The 24,232-nt window shown below is 46.0% G+C and overlaps 1 protein-coding gene across 1 annotated transcript in view; it reads right to left on the bottom strand.

Moving 5' to 3' along the window:
- Positions 1–737: 737 nt before the first annotated feature.
- CLN6 (CLN6 transmembrane ER protein) overlaps positions 738–24,232 on the bottom strand; it is a 39,361-nt gene continuing 15,866 nt past the window's right edge. The window contains exons 4-7 of the mRNA XM_040342237.1: positions 22,339–22,527; positions 18,584–18,639; positions 14,153–14,275; positions 738–1,547 (exon numbers count right to left, since the gene is read on the bottom strand). Of these exons, the coding sequence (XP_040198171.1) occupies positions 1,277–1,547; positions 14,153–14,275; positions 18,584–18,639; positions 22,339–22,527 (639 nt within the window). The 3' untranslated portion in view covers positions 738–1,276. The remainder of the gene's footprint in view (positions 1,548–14,152; positions 14,276–18,583; positions 18,640–22,338; positions 22,528–24,232) is intronic.

The raw sequence follows: 24,232 nt of genomic DNA, 5'->3' as shown, positions 1-24,232 counted from the left end.
GTGCTCGGGATGGGCCGAGGCCGGGGCTCTGTGCTCGGGATGGGCCGAGGCCGGGGCTCTGTGCTCGGGATGGGCCGAGGCCGGGGCTCTGTGCTCGGGATGGGCCGAGGCCGGGGCTCTGTGCTCGGGATGGGCCGAGGCTCTGTGCTCGGGATGGGCCGAGGCTCTGTGCTCGGGATGGGCCGAGGCTCTGTGCTCGGGATGGGCCGAGGCCGGGGCTCTGTGCTCGGGATGGGCCGAGGCCGGGGCTCTGTGCTCGGGATGGGCCGAGGCCGGGGCTCTGTGCTCGGGATGGGCCGAGGCCGGGGCTCTGTGCTCGGGATGGGCCGAGGCCGGGGCTCTGTGCTCGGGATGGGCCGAGGCCGGGGCTCTGTGCTCGGGATGGGCCGAGGCCGGGGCTCTGTGCTCGGGATGGGCCGAGGCCGGGGCTCTGTGCTCGGGATGGGCCGAGGCTCTGTGCTCGGATGGGCCGAGGCCGGGGCTCTGTGCTCGGATGGGCCGAGGCCGGGGCTCTGCGAAGGGCCGAGGCCGGGGCTCTGCGAAGGGCCGGGGCTCTGCGAAGGGCCGAGGCCGGGGCTCTGCGAAGGGCCGAGGCCGGGGCTCTGCGAAGGGCCGAGGCCGGGGCTCTGCGAAGGGCCGAGGCTCTGTGAAGGGCCGAGGCCGGGGCTCTGTGAAGGGCCGAGGCTCTGTGAAGGGCCGAGGCCGTGGGCTCTGTGAAGGGCCGAGGCCGTGGCTCTGTGAAGGGTCTTCCCCAAACTGTCCCCACGGGGTTTGAAGTGTACAACTGTCTAAAATGTGCTTGTATGGTGGAGCACTAATCGTACCCTTCACTGGAGGGAAGTCCACCTACTTTTGCCCATATATCAGGTGAGAGAGGTCACTGCCACCGAGATAAAATCAGTTCTTCAGCTCTCCACTAACACCCCGGAATCTGAGTCAGTTTTGTGTATAATTAACCCTTAAGTCAAAAATGTAAAATTCCTTTCTGCAAAATTCCCATCATAATGGCCTAAAAAAGTACCACTTCTGACTGAAACAGTTAGTAAAATATTAAAATAGACTTAATCATTAAATTAAAACAAATAAATCACTCTACTATAGTTGGAAGAAGGGTTTCCTATACTTCACCCCTTCTACTGGGGGTGACACAAGACTGAGTAAGAGAGGTCTACATTGAGGTCCCCTCTACATTGAGGTCCCCTCTACATTGAGGTCCCCCCTACATTGAGGTCCCCTCTTTAGGAGCTTACAGAGCAACAACCGGACCCGGCCACTATCAGTGCAGACTGTTGATGTGCAATGTATAGAAGGCCCAGGGCTCTGGAATATAGATAACCCCGGGGTATTTCTTGCGCAATATCTTATCATTCCACAGCCACACGATCCAAACCGCGATGAGGACCAAAGTCGCTGAAAAGGAGAGCAGCAAGAAGAGGCCGTTACTGTCCAGACGAAAGCCCTTACGCTTCTGGTGTAGGATGAGGGCCAGCATTGCAAAGAAGGTGAAGATGAAGATGATGAAGATCTGGCCCTCGGTCACTAGGTACCTGCAAGACAAAACAAGTGAAAAAAAAGACTGCTGAGTAAAAACATAGCAGAATACATACAGTATACACTACGTGGGCCAAAAGGTTGTGGACATCTCACCAAAAGCACGTAGGACATCTCACCAAAAGCACGTAGGACATCTCACCAAAAGCACGTAGGACATCTCACCAAAAGCACGTAGGACATCTCACCAAAAGCACGTAGGACATCTCACCAAAAGCACGTAGGACATCTCACCAAAAGCACGTAGGACATCTCACCAAAAGCACGTAGGACATCTCACCAAAAGCACGTAGGACATCTCACCAAAAGCACGTAGGACATCTCACCAAAAGCACATAGGACATCTCACCAAAAGCACGTAGGACATCTCACCAAAAGCACGTAGGACATCTCACCAAAAGCATGTAGGACATCTCACCAAAAGCATGTGGACATCTCACCAAATGCATGTGGACATCTCACCAAAATGATTGAGTTTAGGTTCTTCCAGTAAAGGGTACCGTTCATGCTACAACATATGGAGACATTTAAGTCTTCATTCACACGGGAGTAGCAATTTGTGCGCCGATGCGAAGGGGCATGCCCTGCAGGCAGCCCGATACATTCAATAACAGGATGCCCGTTGCACAGACCTTCATGTTCATCCTGGAGCGTACCATGCAGATTTAACCACTTAAGGACCGGGCCTATTTCAGACTTGGGCCCAGATTCACGTAGAGCGGCCAGCGTAAATATGCGCCCAAGATACGACGACGTAGGAGACTTACGTCGGTCGTATATAGCCAAAATTCAGGCGTATCTTGTTTGCTGAATAAGGCGCATAGATACGACGGCGTATCCGTGTACTCACGCGGCGTATCAGAAGATACGTCGGCGTAAGTCCTTTCTGAATCCGGGCCATGGTGTTTACAAGTTAAAATCTTTTTTTTTTGCTAGAAAATTACTTAGAACCCCCAAACATTATATATATATTTTCCCCCAGACACCCTAGAGCAGGGATATGCAATTAGTGGACCTCCAGCTGTTGCTGAACTACAAGTCCCATGAGGCATAGCAAGACTCTGACAGCCACAAGCATGACACCCAGAGGCATGATGGAACTTGTAGTTTTGCAACAGCTGGAGGTCCGCTAATTGCATATCCCTGCCCTAGAGAATAAAATGGCGGTTGTTGCAATACTTTATGTAACACCGTATTTGTGCAGCGGTACTTACAAGTGCAATTTCTTTGGGGGAAAATACACTTTTTTGACTTAAAAAAAAAAAGAAAACAGTAACGTTGGCACAATTTTTCTTTTATATTGTAAAAGATAATGTTACGCCGAGTAAAATTGATACCCAACATGTCACGATTCAAAATTGCGCCCGCTCATGGAATAGCGACAAACTTTGACCCTTAAAAATCTCCATAGGCGACGTTTAAAAATTATACAGGTTGCATGTTTTAAGCTACAGAGGAGGTCTAGGGCTAGAATTATTGCTCTTGCTCTACCGATCGCGGCGATACCTCACATGTGTGGTTTGAACACCGTTTTCATATGCGGACGCGATTTACGTATGCGCTCGCTTTATTTTTACACTGTCCTTTTAAAAAAAAAAAAAAACATTTTGGTCACTTTTATTCTTATTACAAGAAATGTAAACATCTCTTGTAATAGAAAACTTGAAAATGCATTTCCTCGGGATGACGTGGTGCACGTGAGGCACGCACGTCGAGGGAGGAGCCGCCCGCGCCGCGGACCCAGCACGATCGTGAGGGACGGACGGAGGAGGCTCGGAGGATGCTCCGGTGGCAGCGGGCTGCGACGCAGAAATGGATGCTGCTGAGCCGCTAGCCCGACCGAGCGTCTGACACGCTCTCTTCCGCCGCCTCGAGGGAATCCCCCCCGATTCACCACCCCCCCCCCACCCACCCGAAGGAGGCAGCAGAAGTAGCTACGGCCAGAGAAAGGTACTGGAGCAGCAATCGCTGAAGCTGAGCGGTGAGTGCTCCTAGCTCATGCCCTTCTGTGGATTCTGACGCCTCTCCCTGCCACCCCGGTCCCTGAAAACGGCTCTTAGGTAAACCCAGCTTTTTCCTTATACATGTGAAGCTGCCTGTAAAAAAGATCTTACAATCACTGTGCTCGTGGATGCGACCTGGGACCCAGAGGGCTAGGTAAGAGCTCAATTACATGTGTATTTAAAGTAGCCTCACTACCTCCCATGCCTGTATTGTCAGAGGGGACTGAATAACTTTTAAATAACACATACAATCAGTTGACAAGCTGGCAGGCAGAGGCCCTACTGGTGAATTGTATGTTTCTTCTCCTGCCTCTGCCCTGTGTTTGTTCTTTGATGGCGCTTATTGCTTACGGATGATAAGGGGATCCAGCGGCAACGGCTGGCGGTATCGGTTAGATGGCAAGGTGGCTTTGCTAGGGGAAACATACTTGCAGACTCGAGACCTCGCACCCCTTAGAATATGCAAGTGTGGAGATACGCATATGAAGCATGAAACATTTGCACCATTATAGAGATGATTTCTGCTGGCATTAAATCATAGTATAACAGGTTTGATTATTGGCGGGAACACCTGACTTTATCAGAGACCATCAATACACCCTGATCCACGACATTTGCATTTGGCTGGCTCGGCTAATACGAATTGGGTATAGTACATAATTGGAACGTCTAGGGCGCTTGGAGGACTGTGCAGCTGAATGGAACAAGGGAGGAGAGTGCACGATGCGGAAGTGGTATCTGCTTGAGCATAACCTTCAGAGATTAGGCATGTATATGCCTTTACTAAATCACCACTAAAAGTATTGGATACACCATAATCATCATAGGAGGTAGCCCAAAGTATCTTTCAGTGCTTCCAATATGGTCGGGCATTAATTGGTCAAAGAAAATTGATGCCCCCCCAGGGCGGAGGCCGGCGTTTAACAAGAATAAGACAGCTTGGTCGTCCGTAGCAAAGAGTCCCATTCAGTGGCAAAAAAAAAAAAAAAAGGGGGAGCTTGATACTCTACCTAATTTATCTTGAGTGCACCCCAGAGGCCAGGGGCAACCCTTGTTACCCCAGTGGCTACATTTAGAAAGTCCCCAATAGAGCTGATAGCCTCTAACAGATAATAAATCGTTTAAAAAAAAAAAAGGGGGGGGGGGACCTCCCGTATTTTCAAACTGGGGAAACGTATCAGAGGGGCTAAAAAACACAATATGAACAGGTCAACAAGGGGCTCCGCCCCAAAAATCTCTAAGGATAACCCACCTACAAGCACTATAAGACACTATATGACCCCAGACGGTAGCACTAAAAGTCCAGGTTTAACAAAAAAAAATGAAAAGGCTGGGACATCTAAAAAGGTAGCCGAGGGGGTGGTCACCCCAGCAGCCGACACGTCAACAGAAGGCGAACATGAAGTCAGCCAAATTGATGAATCTAGAACAGATACTCATCTACCTACAAAAGTAGAATTGGAGGGGATGTTAAAGAGGCTGGAAAAGGTGATAAGAGAAGAAATAGGTACGTTAAGATCAGACATAACCCATATTTTGGAGCGGGTAGAGAAAGCTGAGACAATAATGGTACAACAAGAACTGGACTTAAATCAATTAAAGGACCAATTCCACACAATGAAACAAAATCAGAGACTATTACAATACCGGTTAGAAGACCAAGAGAATCGTAATAGAAGGCAAAATTTAAGGATTCGATCTATCAAGGAGGAGAAAGGCGAAGATTTGAGAAAAATTATTAACGATCTGTTTCTCCCCCTCTTGGACAATGGCTCAGAGGAACCCCTTAAAATAGAACGGGTTCACCGTATAGGAAGAACCAGGGAGGGTGAGGGCAAATGGCCTAGGGACATAATAGTAAGGTTCAGATATTTTGAAGACAAAGCTGAGATCTGGGCAAAATTGAGAAGGAAAGCTCCCCTCTGTTACGACGGGGTGGAGATACAGATTTTCACTGACCTAGCATGGGAAACTCTGGCCAGAAGAAGGCACCTTAAATCTCTGCTAGAACAGATGCGCGTGTCTAATATCAAATACCAATGGGGGTTCCCGGCGTGCTTGATTGGATACAAAGAAGGGGTATCAGCAAAATTGGTATTCCCAGAGGATCTACCAGGCTTCTGTGGTAAATTGGATATGCCCATCCTGGAATTGCCCGGATGGGCAGAGTAGTCTTTTTGGGTGGTATAGAGAGGTGGGATGGGTAGTGGACGAGGGGAGGGGGGTGGGGGGCTTAGGGGGGGAGGACGGGTCCGCAACCTCTCTCATATAAGATCAACCTCCAAGGGCCATGTTCTTGGGGGGAATGAGAGGGGGGGCGTCGGGAAGCTTCACCTCATGACACGAGAACCGACGGGTAGTGGGGTGTGAGGATCCCAGCGGTTCAGAGGCGATGTTTTGGCCTTGTCAGGGGAAGGGGATGGGGGTAGGGAGGGGGTGGGAGGGGAGGTTTGAAGAGAGAGAAGGATCTCTCCTCTTCCAAAACGGGGCGGGGATAGGGAACGTGGCTCCCAGTGGATCTTTCAGAAAGCTTAGTGAAATGACGTAGGGATTTGAAATGGCAGAAGTAAAATATTTATTGTATAACGTAAAGGGCTTGAACTCAATAACCAAAAGACTGAAGGTATTGGATGAGATTGAACAATACAGAGCTGATGTAGTCTTCATACAGGAATCCCATTTGACCCTAGATTCTAATGTAAAGTTGTACTCACCCAGATACCCTACCTGGTTCTACTGGGATGCTATTTCCAAACGCGCTAGGGGTGTAGCCATCGGTTTCGCGAGAGGGATCGGGTTCATCCTGGAGGCAAGGCTGACTGATCCGGAAGGCAGATTTTTATTTTTAAAAGGAAAACTGGGAAACACTCTCTATACTCTTGCAAATTTTTACGCCCCGAATGTACATCCAACCCAGTATTTAAGCAGAATCCTGGGCAAATTGGAAAATTTTGCCGAGGGATATATAATTCTGATGGGGGACCTTAATTTCGTCATGAATCCGAGAGAAGATAGTACGTCCCGGGTGAAGGAGACAACGAACGTGCAACTACAAAAAATAAAACACAAGATCCACGATAGCCATTTAGTGGACGCTTGGAGGGTACTCCACCCAAATACACATGATTACACGTTTTTCTCTCCTCCACACGGAACGTACACCAGAATAGATTACATACTGGTAGATCACAGACTATTGGACTTGATCACTGAGACGGACATTGGAATTATGACTATCTCAGATCATGCTCCAATTACCATGAAGATTAAATTATCCTTACAAAAGAGTGAACGGCCGAGGTGGCTATTAAATGATAATCTGATTCGAGACAAAGAGGTGGCTAGTAGGGGTGTTGAATATAATCGATGCATCGATGCATCGCGATTCGGGGCCCCCCGATTCTGCATCGATGCATGTGACCCCAATAATCGATGTCGGGTGACGTCATCCCGACTTGCCACGCCCCTCCCGGGAGATCGCTCCGAGCAGGTCTTTTAAAATGTTTTATTTGTAATAAATGCGGTTTGTAATCCATTGTTTGGCAATCGCTGTGTGTGCTTTTTTTAAATTTATGTAGATTCATACCTCGTAGCTCCGTGTGTAGTAACTGTACATGCGATCATGTGACTCCATGGTCCGGCCCGCCTCTCTCTTCCTCTGTCCTCTCACATCCCTCGTCTCAAAGTCTCTTCTGATGTCAGCCCCGCCCGCCTCTCTTGTGATCTGTTACTTTAGCTATAGACGATGGGCGGGGCTGAGAACGGACATCAGGGGAGATGAGAGGCAAGTCTGAGCATGAAGTCAAATGAGGGGAAAGTAATATACACACGGAGACATGAGGTATGATTCTGCATATGTTGTAAAAAGCATATTACAGCCCTGGCTATAACAGCATTTATTATCACAGATATTTTATCAGCAGTCTGACTCTTACACGTGCTCTGCATGTGCTGACATTTCTCTGACTCTCTGCACATTCCACTGTGTTAACTCCTAGTGTGCTGGAATGTGCAAAGAGTCAGAGAAATTTCAGCAGACAGTGCAGTGCAGTGAAACTCACAGGGCTTTGTCAATTGTGAAATCTAATCCCTGAGTCCTGCCCCCCCCCCCCCCCTCCCAGCAGCCATGTGTATTCCTGTGCACTTTTTAAAGGGGAGTTTCACCATATTTACACCCTTTAAAAATGCACAGATGACAATGAACCCTCAATAAAAAATATCAGCAAGGACTTGGAAATGTGTCAATTGTAATAGAAAATAAATAACACGGTAGTCCTCGCTGTACTGATATTTTCATTGAGGGTTCATTGTCATCTGTGCATTTTTAAAGGGCGTATTGATGACAATGTCAGCACATAAAAACACACTGAAAATGCACAGGCAAAATCATGTATTTTCCTCATTGTTCCCTCCAATCATCCTCTGTGCGCAGAACAGCATGTAAGTACAGAGGAGGAGGGGGTGCTGTTATCCGGGGACACAGGGAGGGTACGGGCATGTAGTGGAATCTGATGTGTCACCTGTGATAAGTTATTGTCACTGCAGGGACTGGGCTGTATGGAGGAGAAATATAGACCATCTCCTGTAGCATGTCTGCAGTCTCTGACCATCTCCTGTATCATGTCTGCAGTCTCTGACCATCTCCTGTACTATGTCTGCAGTCTCTGATCATCTCCTGTAGCATGTCTGCAGTCTCTGATCATCTCCTGTAGCATGTCTGCAGTCTCTGATCATCTCCTGTAGCATGTCTGCAGTCTCTGATCATCTCCTGTACTATGTCTGCAGTCTCTGATCATCTACTGTACTATGTCTGCAGTCTCTGATCATCTCCTGTACCATGTCTGCAGTCTCTGATCATCTCCTGTACCATGTCTGCAGTCTCTGATCATCTCCTGTACTATATCTGCAGTCTCTGATCATCTTCTGTACTATATCTGCAGTCTCTGATCATCTCCTGTACTATGTCTGCAGTCTCTGATCATCTCCTGTACTATGTCTGCAGTCTCTGATCATCTCCTGTACTATATCTGCAGTCTCTGATCATCTCCCTGTACTATGTCTGCAGTCTCTGATCATCTCCTGTACTATGTCCGCAGTCTCTGATCATCTCCTGTAGCATGTCTGCAGTCTCTGATCATCTCCTTTAGTATTTTGGGGGGAGAGCCATGCGCACTTGCGCTGCAATCGTGATGCATCGCCGAATCGAATCGAATCGTGGACTTGATAATCGTAATCGCATCGAATCGTGAGACCGGTGAAGATGCGCAGCCCTAGTGGCTAGTAGGGTGGAAGCTGATCTCAAACAATTTTTTACTATAAATGATACAGAGGGGATATCAAGCGCAACTCTTTGGGAGACACATAAAGCATACATTAGAGGGATATTAATTGCTGAGAATGCCAGGGAAAAAAAGAGAGAAAAAGGAAGGCTGAGACCCTGACCAAAGATATAGTAATTTTAGAACGTAAACATGAAGAACAGGGACTAAAAGAGACCTATCACAACTTAATTCTAAAAAGAGACGCGCTCAAGGAGATCATGGATTTAGAAGCGAGGAAAAAACTTAATTGCATAGCTAGAGAGAGGTATGTATGGGGTAATAAACCCAGTAAGCATCTGGCCAAAATGGCCCAAAAAAAGAAAACCAGAAATTATATCGGAAAAATTAAAAGGAAAGATGGGAACCTAGTCTATACGACTAGAGAAATCGCAGATACCTTTAAAAATTATTATGAGGAATTGTACACAATAAAGCAGTTAGGGTGGAAAACAGGGGAAAAGGAGGCTAAAATACGTGATTTCCTTGCAAAAGCGGGACTCCCTAAATTAGAGGAGGTTGATAGAATTAATATGGACCGTCCCATAACTGAGGAAGAAATCAAAAATGTTTTGAAAAATACGACAGTGGGAAAAAGCCCTGGCCCTGACGGGTTTTCTGTCTGGTATTATAAAAGATTCAGTAAGATTTTAATACCGAGGATATGTAAATACTTCAACGGCCTAGGTTCAGAATACGAAACTAGCAGGGAAGCGTTAGCGGCATCGGTTGCACTAATTTTGAAAGAAGGGAAAGATTGTTCACTCTGTTCGGGATATAGACCAATATCTTTGCTAAATACAGACATCAAGCTCTTTGCTAAAGTTTTGGCTGAGCGTCTGAAAGGGGTTATGCACTATTTGGTGCACCCCGACCAGGTCGGATTTGTCCCCAACAGAGAGGGCAAAGACAATAGTATAAGAGCAATTCTCCTGCTTCAGAACATTAGGCTGAATGCGCCCCCAGGTCTATTCCTGTCAGTGGATGCCGAAAAAGCATTCGACAGGGTAGACTGGGGGCTTATGATGGAGACACTTACAACCATGGGTATAGGCAACAGGTTATCACGATGGATTAACACACTCTACCATCACCCTACCGCAAGAATCAAAATTAACGGCACGCTTTCGGAGTCTTTTGAGATGAAGAATGGGACAAGACAAGGTTGTCCTTTGTCTCCCCTGCTCTTCATCCTATCTCTAGAGCCTCTATTGTCCATGATTCGAAATGACCCAGATATCAGCGGTGTCAGAGTCGAAGAGGAGGAACATAAACTGTCGGCCTTTGCCGACGATATTTTATTTTATTTAACTAACCCGAGTAAATCCATCCCCGAGCTTTCCAAGACATTGCAACAATATGGTAATATTTCAAACTTCAAAATTAACGTAACTAAATCCGAAATATTAAACATAAACCTAAAGAAAAGTGAGGTAGGCCGTGTTAAAGAAATCTGTGCCTTCACATGGAGCAAAGAAATAAAATACCTCGGTATCAAATTGGCCAACACGGTACAGAAGATATATAAAATAAATTATGTCCCTTTACTAAACGAGATCAAAAATGAATTAAAAAGAACGGTAAATAAATCTATATCGTGGATTGGGCGCATCAATATGTTGAAGATGGTGGTGGTCCTCAAAATTTTATATAAATTCTTACTAATCCCTATTGCCTTGCCTCAGCAATTTCTGAGAATTCTTAATACCCTTTTAATGAATTATGTTTGGAAAAATAAAAAGCACAGAATATCACTGTCCATCCTAAAACAGGGAAAATTACTGGGCGGTCTGGCAGTGCCTGACATTAAAAGCTATTACAAAGCGGCGGTTCTATCTCGTGCGGTGGAATGGGCGCGGGACAGGAAAGGTAAAAGATGGGTGCAAATTGAAAGGGCACAAGCTAGGTCACAATTGAGTAATATTATTTGGATTCCTGCACAATACAGAGCACTGGGTCACAAATCATTTGACATAACACGGGACACTTTACGAATGTGGGATAGAACCCAGACACTACTGAACAGAGAATTCAATTCTCCACTAATGAATTTAAAAGATAATGCTTACTTTGCACCTGGGGAGAAAAAAATAGGTGGTAACTGGATCAGGAATAACACGGTACACTTAGGGGATATCACAAAAGATGGAGAGATAATGACATACGAAGAATTGAAAGCTAGAACAGAATATTGGAATCTCGATAGGTGGCACTACTCCCAGCTACATCATTTTGTGCGGCACCTCCCTCGTCCTCTACGGACGAGGGCGGAGTTGACACCACTCGAGAAGCTATGTCAATCAGAAAATTCCAAGGGCACAATCACTAAATTATATGGGATACTGGTTAAGATAGGTGCACGGGATGAAGCACCGTTTGTACATAAATGGGAAAGGGAGTTAGAAATCACGAGAGGGACAAACACTTTTCAGAGGATCATGCAATTAACACACTCCTCCGCAATAGATACACGAACCGCCGAGGCAAATTATAAGTGCATTTCGGGTTGGTATATTACCCCTGACAAAGCTAACAATGTTAGATCTGACCAGTCCACCGAGTGTTGGCGAGGATGTACGGAGAGAGGAACGATGGCACATATTTGGTGGACATGCCCGAAAATCCAAATTTATTGGGACACAATAATAAGTCAAATAAAAGAGATTACGGGTAGGGAAATAAAGAAAGATCCCTGGGTAGTACTCTTTCACGGGAGTCAAGAGGGTATAAAAAAATACAAGCAGTCTTTATTACCACACCTGTTAAATGCAGCAAAGAGAATCATACCAAAAAGGTGGCAGGAAAAGGAAAGTCCACTCCTGTGGAATTGGATAGATGCTGTGGAGGAAACTTATAGGTTGGAAGAGCTTAAGGAAAGTCTATCAGAGACAAACAACGACTTTAAGAAAAAATGGGAAAAATGGAAGGAGTACAAAAAAACTGGGAGTTATGTAGAGAGTTTAAGAGTACTCTAAGTCTTCTGATTCTGAGATTATGGGGTTTGATCGGCCCCGAAACAAAGCCCGATTGTTTCGACTGTTATTTTCGAATCTTACGCATTTTTGGTAAAATTTCATAGATATTTTAGCGATGGAAAAAGATAAGATCCCTGGGCGCCACGTGGGGGTGGGGGGGAGGAGGGGGGGGGGTTTGTATCATATGGTAGTGAGGTGTAGATATCCCAGAGGGGCTGTAAAACAATACAAGAGCATGGATAAGATCCTAGCCCCTTGCCGGATGTCGACACTTATACTTATTACATGTGAGAAAAAAAAATCTCTTTTGAAGCTTATTGGAACTAATGGCTACTTTTGCCCTACTTTGGCTATGAAAAAATACCACGCATGATGCAAACCGCAAATAAGAGACGTAAGAAGCATCGATTCATGAGCTGGTCTCTAGAATTTGGTAAAAGCTGAGGTGAAAAAAAAAAAAGAAAAAAAAAAAATGCATTTCCTGCAGAAAATGTGTGGGAATGCGGAAGTGCTAAAGCCAACTGGATGAATAAATAGCTTAAATCTGAAGGGTTAGTGTTTTTTTTATTAGGCAGAGGCGATTTTAAAAACAAGAAAGTGGCTTTATGGGGAATTAAACTTTTAATATTTTACATTTTTTGCTTGAAAATTTCTGAGAACCCCCAAACATTATATATATTTTTTAAAGCAGAGAGGGCATAGGAGAATACAATTGGTGGGTGTTGCAATTTTTTTAATGTATTTTTCACAGTGTTTTTTTTTTTTAAACCCCCCCCTCCCCAAAAAAAACACATTACATAACCAAATGGTAAAATATAAAAGATGTTACGCCAAGTAAGTAGATACCAAACATGTCGCACTTTAAAATTGCGCAAACACGCACAACGGCAACAAATAACGGTTAAAAATATTTTTGTGGAAGGTTTTAAGTGCCTTTACTTTTTGACCTTTTCCCCCCTCGTGTGATATAATATTTTGAAGACGGGTTCTCAATTTAGACCCCTGATATCTCATCTGCACTCCATTGAAGCTAATGGAGTCCAGATCTCGCACATGTAGATCGCACTCCATTAGCTTTTTTCCAACCAGTGGTGGCGGGAAGTATATCTTTTTTTTTGTGGGGGGGGTAGCAGGGAAAAAATAAAATAAAAATCCACCGGCCGACCCCGCCCCCATAGTCAGGTCACTGGTGGCACTTATGCCAATTAGGTCACGGGCAGCACTTCCTCCGGGCGGTGGCTTCACCCTGCGTCCCCTCCCACCTCCTTCTCGGCGGCTTCCCCTGCGTCTCCTCCCACCTCCTACTCTGCGGCTTCTCCTGCGTCTCCTCTCACCTTCTATTTTGCGGCTTCCCCTTTCTCCTCCCACCTTCTCGGCGGCTTCCCCCGCATCTCCTTCCACCTCCTCCTCGGCGGCTTCCCCCGCATCTCCTTACACCTCCTCCTCAGCGGATGCCCACGCGTCTCTCCCCACCTCCTTCTCGGCGGCTTCCCCCGCGTCTCCTCCCACCTCCTCGGCGGCTTCCCCCGCGTCTCCTCCCAACTCCTCGGCGGCTTCCCCCGTGTCTCCTCCCAACTCCTCGGCGGCTTCCCCTGCGTCTCCTCCCACCTCCTCCTCGGCGGCTTCCCCCGCGTCTCCTCCCAGGCTTCCCCCGCGTCGCCTTTCTCCTCCTTCAGCGGCTTCCCCTGCGTCTCCTTCCACCTCCTCTGGCGGCTTCCTCTGCGTCTCCTCCCACCTCCTCCTCGGCGGCTTCCCCTGCATCTCCTCCCTTCGGCAGCTTCCCCTGCGTCTCCTCCCAACTCCTCCTCCTCCTTGACGGCTTCCCCTGCGTCTCCTCCTCGGCGGCTTCCCCTGCGTTTCCTCCCACCTCCTCCTCGGTGGCCAATAGGATTGCTTCTCCTCTTGCGCCAATCGTTTAAATTGGTCTCAGTACCCGCTACCAGATTGTCCGGGATTAGAATCGCCACCCTTTTTTAAGCCAATTAAAGCCTCGGGCTTTAATCAGGTGCTTCTATTATAAAAAAAAAAACTCATTGGAATCTATGCATCTGGCGCATGTAGATTAGGGGTGGCGGCGCCCCCGGTTGGACAGGCCGCCACTGTCACACAAAGCAAATCGGAATTGTAGAGCGTGTGTAATACCCCGGCATGTGTGTAAAAGGGTCCTGAGTTTTATGTCAATAAAATGACCGGCAACCATTACTTCTCTTTGGAAATATTTCCAACTCCCTCCAGGACACATACAAGGAGTGCAGTCTGTATACATTCCATCATACGTTACATGCAGAGAGTCCACCACACCTACCAGTAATACAGACTGCTGGGGCCCAGCAAAGACCAGGCGGACAGCGGCATTCTGCTTTCACCTCTCACTGTTGTGAAACAGCCGGAGAAATAGATGAACAGGATGAGGAAGAATGGAATGTACCTAGAATGAAGGAAACAGACAGTTCAGCGATCAAAAAACATAATAGTTATCAAATGTGTTAAAGCAATTGTACAAAAAAAAAACAAAAAAAAAAAAACAAAAAAAAAAAAAAAAGAAGAAGGAGAAACCCCCTTCCCCATTAAAAAAAACAAAAAAAAAACACACAAGCAGTACTTACCCAAGCGGCCCCGGACCTCCCCTTCTCTGGTCCCCCGCTGTTGCTCATAGCTCCTCCTCCTCCCTGTCCAGGGCCCCCGCGGGAAGCTGCTTCCCATGGGGGCCACTCGTGCGTGCTCACTCACGGGCCCCGTTGCTGCATCCATTGACGCAGACAACGGGGGGGCTCGGCGCCATCCCCCACGTCAATGGCTTTCGGAAGTCAATGGCTCTCTGTGCCCCAACAAAGCCAGCAAAACCCCGGAGTGAGGGGAGAGAAGAGCGGCAGACGTTTTTTTTTACCTTAATGCAAGGAATGCATCAAAGGTAAAAAAGGTTTAGGCTTTAGAACCACTTAAGACCCGGACCTTTAGGCAGCTAAAGGACTTGGCCAGTTTTTGCAATTCGGCACTGCGTCGCTTTAACTGACAATTGCGCGGTCGTGCGACGTGGCTCCCAAACAAAAATGGCGTGCTTTTCCCCCCACAAATAGAGCTTTCTTTTGGTGGTATTTAATCACCTCTGCGGTTTTTATTTTTTGCGCAATAAACAAAAATAGAGCGACAATTTTGAAAAAAAAAACAATATTTTTTACCATAATAAATATCCCCAAAAAAATATAAATTAAAAAAAAAAAAAAAAAAAAAAGTGTTTTTCCTCAGTTTAGGCCGATACGTATTCTTCTACATATTTTTCGTAAAAAAAAAAAAAGTTGCAATAAGCGTTTATTGATTGGTTTGCACAAAAGTTATAGCGTTTACATAATAGGGGGTAGTTTTATGGCATTTTTATTAATATTTAATTTTTTTACTAGTAATGGCGGCGATCAGCGATTTTTATTGGTACTGCGACATTATGGCGGATACTTCGGACACATTTTTGGGACCATTGGCATTTTTATAGCGATCAATGCTATACAAATGCATTGGATTACTATAAAAATGCCACTGGCAGTGAAGGGCTTAACACTAGGGGCGGGGAAGGGGTTAAGTATGTTCCCTGGGTGTGTTCTAACTGTAGGGGGGTGGCCTCCCTAGGGGAAATGACTGATCGCTGTTCATACATTGTATGAACAGAAGATCAGCATTTCCCTCCCTGACAGCGATCGCGTGTGCCCGGCGGCGATAGCGCCCGCCGGCCACGCGCACAGGAGTCGGGGGAGAGCGGGGTGCGCGGCTCTGGAGAAAAACTTCGTTTTTTTTTTTTTTACAACGGGATTCTCGGCCGTGTGTTCAAGGCCCCATGCACAAACGTCTGTTCTCTTTGGAGTAAAAAACGCTCATACCGATCATTTTTTGTACAAAGTTTAGACGAGTCTAGGAGAGTTTTACGTTTTTTTTTTCTGCCTCCAAGCTCCAATCAGAAACGTGAATGAGAAAGAAAGAAAGAAAGAAAGAAAGAAAGAAAGAAAGAAAGAAAGAAAGAAAGAAAGAAAGAAAGAAAGAAAGAAAGAAAGAAAGAAAAAAAGAAAAAAAGAGACAGAAAAAGAGAAAAAAAAAAAAGAGAAAGAAAAAAAGAAAAAGAGAGAAAAAGAAAAAAAAAAAAGAAGAAGAAAGAGAAAGAAAGAAAGAATAAAAAAGAGAAAAAAAGAAAGAGAAAGAAAGAAAGAATAAAAAAGAGAAAAAAAGAAAGAGAAAGAAAGAAAGAAAGAATAAAAAAAAAAAGAGAAAAAAGAAAGAGAAAGAGAAAGAGGGAAAAAAAAGAGAGAGAAAGAAAAAGAAAAGAGAAGAGAAAGAAAAAGATAAAGAGAGAAAGAAAAAGAAAAAGTCACAGAATAAAGCCTCTGGGCATACCCCCGCTTAGACAACTGTCCTACCCCCGCTTTGTAACTGTCCTATAAGTTCTAATACATCTATTAAAACAAACTACAAAAACTTAAAAGAAAAAAAATTATAATAAAAATGCCATAAATCTATCCCCTATTTTGTAGACGCTATAACATTTGCGCAAAACAACTTTTGCAATTTTTTTTTAAACCAAAAATATATAGAAGAATACATATTGAAATAATATAAATGGCACTCAGCGCACATACAAAAAAACACAATGAAAAACTATGCAGGCTGAACACCGAAAGGTAAATCACAGGACCTCAAATAATGTAAATGAATATAAAAAGGTGCAGCGGCGCAATGATAAAACAAATAAAGTCCATATGATGAAATAAAATAATCACAATGGTAAACCCCCCGTGACATAGATATGCTCTCAATGTGACAGATCCTCCACCAGAAGAAGTAAACACTCTAAAGCCCCATACACACTATCAGTTTTCCTGATGGTTTTCTCTTCAGGTTTACCAAAACCATGTAGTACAAGGGCCTGCCTGATTGCATACAAATTGAAACGCTTAAGGTTTGACCTCATATTAGATGGTTTTGGTAAACCTGAAGAGAAAACGGGCTTAACCGAATGTAGTGGGCCGTTGAATGAACAATAGGTCAAACTCGTATGTTCCCGCACTCTAGGGGGTAAGTAATGATGGTGCGATCCAGAAGATGGCAGTCAGGAGTCCGTCTGTCCGGCAGTCCATATAATAATAATTATACAGAGACACTCTCGGTGTAGACTGATTTTATTCCAGGACAGGATGCAAAACGTTTAAAAACAAAAAGAGCATGCAAGCTCATATGTGAAATAAGAGCTGTAGATATCAGCAAAACAAACGCTGGTGTAGGCAAACAACAACGTGTATGCCGCAAGTGGAGTCAGAAGGGCGCGGGTGACGTCACGAACAGTAGCTCCTCCCCCGTACAAACGTTACGTCCAGAGCGGACTTTGTCAGCTGTGGGTGGAGCTACCGCGTCACCCCCCAGCATCACTAATATACAGCCCGGTAACTAAGGGGAGGGGTAGAGAGCACTAGAGATGCCGCGATCGGTAAACCAGAAGCTAAGCAAGTCTCCTGTGTGCAAACCACCACCAACGGAGTCACCAGTGGGCCTGGCTGCACCGCAAACGTACAAGTGTAAAACAGTAAAAATGTATACCATATAATTACTAGAATTATAAAAATAAACATAAAGGGCCATATTCTGAGTAAAGTTACGATGGTGTATCTCAGGATACTCCATCGTATCTCTCTTTTTTGACCCGCGTATCTATGCGAGTGATTCTTAGAATCATTTTCGCATAGATACACTGAAGATCTGACATGTGCAAGTCCATTACACTGTCGGATCTTAAATGTAATGACGCCGGCCGCCGCTAGGTGGCGTTTACGTTCAGGTCTCATTTGTTTATGCAAATGAGCCTGATACGCCGATTCCCGAACAAATTTGCGTCGCGTACGTCGTTTGCGTAGGCGTAAGGTTACCCCTGCTATATGAGGGGTAACCTTACGCCAGTCCCACGTAGGCCATGTTAAGTATGGCGTCGGGTCCGCGTCGTGTTTTCCCGTCGGGTACGTCGTTTTACAAAGTCGTTCTTGAATACGACTTTACGTCAATGACGCACACGTCGGCGTCATTGACGTTTTACGCCGAGAACTGGAGCATGCGCACTGGGCTATTTTAAGCCCGGCGCATGCGCAGTTCGTTAGAATCGGGGGTGCGCTTAATTTAAAAACAAGCCGCCCCCTTGGATTTACGCGGCCATACGCCGGGCCATTTACACCACGCCGCCCCAAACTACGGAGCAAGTGTTTGGGGAATACAGCACTTGCTCCTGTAGGTTGGGGCGGCGGAGTGTAAATGGCTTACGCGACGCCCGCCCAAAAACTACGGGAATATGGCCGTACAATCATATATACCTACAATCATTTTAATATAAAAACGGACATAAAACTGAAATAAGGCTAATAAAAGGGAAATATACCTCAATGTTAACCATAAGCTGCTAGAATTGGTTATAGATGTAAAATATAATAAATACTATTTTTTACATTTTTCTTCAAAATTTGTTGCTTTTTTTTTTTGCGAAAAAAATAAAAACCGCAGAGGTAATCAAATACCGACTAAAGAAAGCTCTATTTGTGGGGGGGGGGGGGGGGGGGGGGGATGAGGACATCAATGTTATTTGGGTACAGCGGTGTCAGTTAAAGTGACACAGTACCATTTCGCAAAAAATGATCAGAAAGGGGGTAAATTCTTCTGGAGCTGAAGTGGTTAAAAATAAAAAAAATATAAAAAAAATCATAAATCACACGCTTACCACATGGAATGGCCCAGGTATTCATCATAATAATAAAGCAGCTCAAAGGAATCAACCTGTCATATAAAAAAAAAGAAAATATAAAAGTAAAATGTCAAGATATATATATATATAAAGAAGCAGAAGACAATAACATCCAGATATGGAAGATCTGTGCTGCTGAAGACATGACTTATGCCAAACTAGTACGGGCACAACTGATCCGGTCAGAACACCCCAATAACCCTCGATGTCTACGAGTCCCTCAGCCGGCTGGTACTCTCCCTCCTGATTGGCTGAGACACAGCAGCGGCGCCCATTGGCTCCCGCGGCTGTCAATCAAAGTCCAGAGCACCAAGTGTCACTTCTTTCTGCCGCTTCCTTCCTCTGCTATCAGCACGAGTCACTTCTACATTCAGACCTCTTTCACACTGGGGCGGGGTGGGCCATAGCGGTAAAGCGCCGGTAGTTTTAGCGACATGTTACCGCTTTTATAGCAGTTTTCGTTTGAAGACATTTGGGGGCCCCAAGCAAAAAAAAAAAGTGACTTTTCAAGTTGAGAAGCGGGGTGGGGGTGTGGTTTGGCGGCTTACCTCTATCCTCCGCCTCACACGCCGGCATATGTTGGTGTCCGCACAGGGGCCCCAGCAGGGAGGGCCCTCACACGCACATGCCGGCATATGTTGGTGTCCGCACAGGGGCCCCAGCAGGGAGGGCCCTTGCCGCATCGCTGCGTCCTCCTGCAGTCCGGTCGGCCGTGTACCATAATCGCGCGGTACAGGAGATTCAGTTTGCTGTTCCCGGGGCCGGACTGAAAGGAAGTGAACACTCAGTGTGTGCACTTCCTGTCAGTTTGGCCGGGAACAGGAACCTGAATCTCCTGTACCGCGTGGCTATGGTACACGGCCGACCGGACTGCAGGAGGATGCAGCGGTGCGGCAAGGGCCCTCCCTGCTGGAGCCCCTGACCAGCTCAGGGCCCCTGGCAATTGCTTGCTTTGCCTGTCTGGTTCCAACGGGCCTGGGGCCACTAGCGGGGTGCTTTTAACCCCCCCCCCTGCTAGTGGCCAAGGAAAAGGTTAAAAGCACTTGTGTTGCGGCGCTCCTGAACTGCTTTGCAGGCGATTCGCCAGCGCTGCCCATTCATTTCAATGGTTGGGGCGGTGCAGGAGCGATGTATGCACCGCTCCTGCACCGCCCCGGAGATGCGGAATGCAGGATTTTTTTTTCCCGTCCTGCAAGCGCACCGCCCCAGTGCGAGAGCACTCTGCACTTTCACACAGGGGAGGCACTTTACAGGCGCTATTTTTAGCCCTGAAATGCCTGAAAAAAGCGCCTCTATGTGAAAGGGGTCTTACAGAGAAAGAAAACACACAGAGCCAATCAGAGGCTATCACAGCGATCATGTGACCCGGAATCAGGAGATCCGGGTCCCAATCATTAGTACAGGGGCCCGGGGCTCACGGTGAGACTCCGGTCTCTGTGCTGGGAGCACGCAATGCGTGGTACAATCGCAGCACGAAGGGAGATACGCAAAAACGGGGGAAAAAAAAAAAACAGTCTAGCGGGGGCCGCATATTTCCGCTACGTCGGCGTGAAAAGGTTAAACAAGCCATCTTGATAAAGCAGGGACTGCGACATATGGGGGTTGGGGTTTACTATAGGGTAACAGACTATGCACTTTGCAAGTGCGGTTGCTCCAGAGCCTACCCCATACCCAATCACATACAGGGGGGAGAGAAAGAAGAAAGAGAAAAAGAAGAGAGAAGGAGAAGGAGAAAAAGAAGAGAGAAGGAGAAGGAGAAAAAGAAGAGAGAAGGAGAAAGAGAAAAAGAAGAGAGAAGGAGAAGGAGAAAAAGAAGAGAGAAGGAGAAGGAGAAAAAGAAGAGAGAAGGAGAAGGAGAAAAAGAAGAGAGAAGGAGAAGGAGAAAAAGAAGAGAGAAGGAGAAGGAGAAAAAGAAGAGAGAAGGAGAAGGAGAAAAAGAAGAGAGAAGGAGAAGGAGAAAAAGAAGAGAGAAGGAGAAAGAGAAAAAGAAGAGAGAAGGAGAAGGAGAAAAAGAAGAGAGAAGGAGAAGGAGAAAAAGAAGAGAGAAGGAGAAGGAGAAAAAGAAGAGAGAAGGAGAAGGAGAAAAAGAAGAGAGAAGGAGAAGGAGAAAAAGAAGAGAGAAGGAGAAGGAGAAAAAGAAGAGAGAAGGAGAAGGAGAAAAAGAAGAGAGAAGGAGAAGGAGAAAAAGAAGAGAGAAGGAGAAGGAGAAAAAGAAGAGAGAAGGAGAAGGAGAAAAAGAAGAGAGAAGGAGAAGGAGAAAAAGAAGAGAGAAGGAGAAGGAGAAAAAGAAGAGAGAAGGAGAAGGAGAAAAAGAAGAGAGAAGGAGAAGGAGAAAAAGAAGAGAGAAGGAGAAGGAGAAAAAGAAGAGAGAAGGAGAAGGAGAAAAAGAAGAGAGAAGGAGAAGGAGAAAAAGAAGAGAGAAGGAGAAGGAGAAAAAGAAGAGAGAAGGAGAAGGAGAAAAAGAAGAGAGAAGGAGAAAAAGAAGAGAGAAGGAGAAGGAGAAAAAGAAGAGAGAAGGAGAAGGAGAAAAAGAAGAGAGAAGGAGAAGGAGAAAAAGAAGAGAGAAGGAGAAAAAGAAGAGAGAAGGAGAAAAAGAAGAGAGAAGGAGAAAAAGAAGAGAGAAGGAGAAAAAGAAGAGAGAAGGAGAAAAAGAAGAGAGAAGGAGAAAAAGAAGAGAGAAGGAGAAAAAGAAGAGAGAAGGAGAAAAAGAAGAGAGAAGGAGAAAAAGAAGAGAGAAGGAGAAAAAGAAGAGAGAAGGAGAAAAAGAAGAGAGAAGGAGAAAAAGAAGAGAGAAGGAGAAAAAGAAGAGAGAAGGAGAAGGAGAAGAGAGAAGGAGAAAAAGAAGAGAGAAGGAGAAGGAGAAGAGAGAAGGAGAAGGAGAAAAAGAAGAGAGAAGAAGGAGAAAAAGAAAAAGAAGAGAGAAGAAGGAGAAAAAGAAAAAGAAGACAGAAGAAGGAGAAAAAGAAGACAGAAGAAGGAGAAAAAGAAGAGAGAAGGAGTAAAAGACGAGAAAAGAAGGGAGAAGGAGAAGGAGAAAAGAAGGGAGAAGGAGAAAGAGAAAGAAGAGAAAAGAGAGAGAAAAAGAAATAATAAAAAAAATAAAAAAAAAAACACAGCATATTTCTTGCACATGTTTGGATGAAGAAAGTCAGTAGAACTTCCCTTCCCTTACTGAGCTCTGGAGTAACTGCATTTGCAGAGTGCACAATCTATTTGCCTTTTGTAAATCCAACCCATAGTACATTATTGACAAAGAACTAACACACATTGAAATGCATTGTGGGGCGTGGCCTGGCTGGAGCCCAGGCCGAGGAGCAGAGTGAAATGCATTGGGGGCGTGGCCTGGTATACTTTCTCACCTGGGGTTTGCAGAGATGTGCGGCTCATATGGACATTTTCTTACCTGTTCGGCGAACACCCCATTACCAGAAAAAAACTTGAAATGTGGCGCATTGATGAGGACCGCAAAGAAATGCCCAACCCACTTTCCTCCATTAAAACACACCCTTTACCCCTAAGGCGGGGGTCTCAAACTGGCAGCCCTCCAGGTGTTGCAAAAAGTCCCATCATGCCTCTGCCTGTGGGAGTCACGCTTGTAAGCCTTGCAAAGCCTCATGGGACTTGTAGTTTCACAACAGCGGGAGGGCCGTAGTTTGGAGACAGCTTCCTCACCTCCCGGGTGTGAGTGTGCTGAACCCCAATCTCATTTCCCCCTCCCCCTCCCTCCTCACCAGGGTGGGGGGCTGCAGCTTTTGCATGATGGGATTGTCCCGCACAGAGAGGTGGAGCTGGTATCCGCTGAAGATCAGCCGGTGATTGACGGAGTCCCCTACCAGGTGGATGCTGGCCCCCATCACAAAGGTCATGATGCTGATGTAGATCACCGAGTTCGGGAGAGTTTTCGGGGATCTTTCAATCAGCTGCAAGAGAAAAAAGAAATACAAATGAAGCGAAATCCGACAATCAAGAGTTACAAAATAACGACTTGTATCATCTCATCACCTGAATATCAAGGAGAAGAAAAACAGATCGCTGTTCTCATTATGCCCCGTACACACCATCACTTTATGTGATGAAAAAAAACGACATTTTCTGTGAAGTAAAAAATGACGTTTTTGAAACTTCAATTTTCAAAGACGAAGTTGCCTACACACCATCGTTTTTCTCACAATGTTCTAGCAAAGCGAGGTTACGTTCACCACGTTTTTCCATTGAAGCTCGCTTCATAAGTAGCTTCTGGGCATGCGCGGATGAAAAAACGTCGTTTTAAACGACGTTTTTGCTACACACGGTCAATTTCTGTGAAGTAAAAAACGACGTTTTGAAAAACGACACATAAAATTGAAGCATGCTTCAATTTTTTTTGGTCGTTTTTTAGAAGACATAAAACGACGTTTTCCCCCACACACAGTCAATTAAAGTGACGTTTTTAAAAACGTAATTTTTTTTCATCACATAAAACGACCGTGTGTACGCGGCATTACACGCGGGAGTTGTGCGGGGTTTGTAAACACAGAGCTCTGCGTGTGATTGGATGCAGCCGATTAGCCAAAATCATTGCCTGAAATCTGCTGCCAAACTCGTGCGGTGTCCAATCACAGCACAGGTCGGGGGGCGGGGGTTAGGAAGAAAGGAGTTAACCGCTTGCCGACCGTCTCACGCACTTATACGTCGGCAGAATGGCGCGGCTGCGCAAAGCAACGTGCGGGTGCGTTGCTTTGAATTTGCCGTTGTGCAGGTGCGCGCCCCTGCCGCAAGCTCCGTGACTGTGCCCGCGTTACCCGATGTCTGCCGGTGTCCCGCGATCGTGTCACGGAGCGGCAGAACGGGGAGATTCCTATGCAGGGGCGGACTGACCATTGAGGCACGAGGGCCCCATGCCACTAGGGGGCCCCATCAGGGTTGCCAGGCTCAGTAAAACCAGGGACAGTATGTAAAAATCTGTGTTTTGTCCCTGATATGTCCGAAACCGACATGCTTTTGATGTGAAAATCTCGAGATTTTAGCTGCCCCGCCTCTGCACTGCCTCCTGGCGTGGTGGCCATCTGTAAACCCGGGGGCCCCATAATCTTCTATTTCTCGGGGGCCCCCCATGAGTTGTCAGTTTGCCCCTATGCCTGTAAACAAGGCATTTCCCCGTTCTGCCTAGTGACAGGACACTGCTCCCTGTCATCGGGAGCAGTGATCAGTGTCGTGTCACTTGTAGCCCAGCCCCCCCCCCCCCACAGTTAGAATCACTCCCTAGGACACACTTAACCCCCTTCCTCACCCCTTAGTGGTTACCCCCTTCCCTGTGTCATTTACACAGTAATCAGAGCATTTTTTATAGCACCGATCGCTGTATAAATGACAATGGTCCCATAATGGCATCAAAAGTGTCTGATGTGTCCGCCATAATGTCGCAGTCACGATAAACAAAAAAAAAAAAAAAAAAAAAAAAAAAAAAACGCAGATCGCTGCCATTACTAGTTAAAAAAAAAAAAAAAAATTAATAAAATGCCATAATTCTGTCCCCTATTTTTGTAGACGCTCTAACTTCTGCGCAAACCGATCAATAAACGCTTATTGCGATTTTTCTTACCAAAAATTATGTAGAAGAGTACGTATCGGCCGAACCTGAGGTAG

Source organism: Rana temporaria, chromosome 3 (assembly GCF_905171775.1).
Source record: "Rana temporaria chromosome 3, aRanTem1.1, whole genome shotgun sequence".
In the NCBI taxonomy this organism is placed as follows: Eukaryota; Metazoa; Chordata; class Amphibia; order Anura; family Ranidae; genus Rana; species Rana temporaria.
Note: the sequence above shows the minus strand (reverse complement) of the source record. Positions and strands in the feature narration are given on the sequence as shown.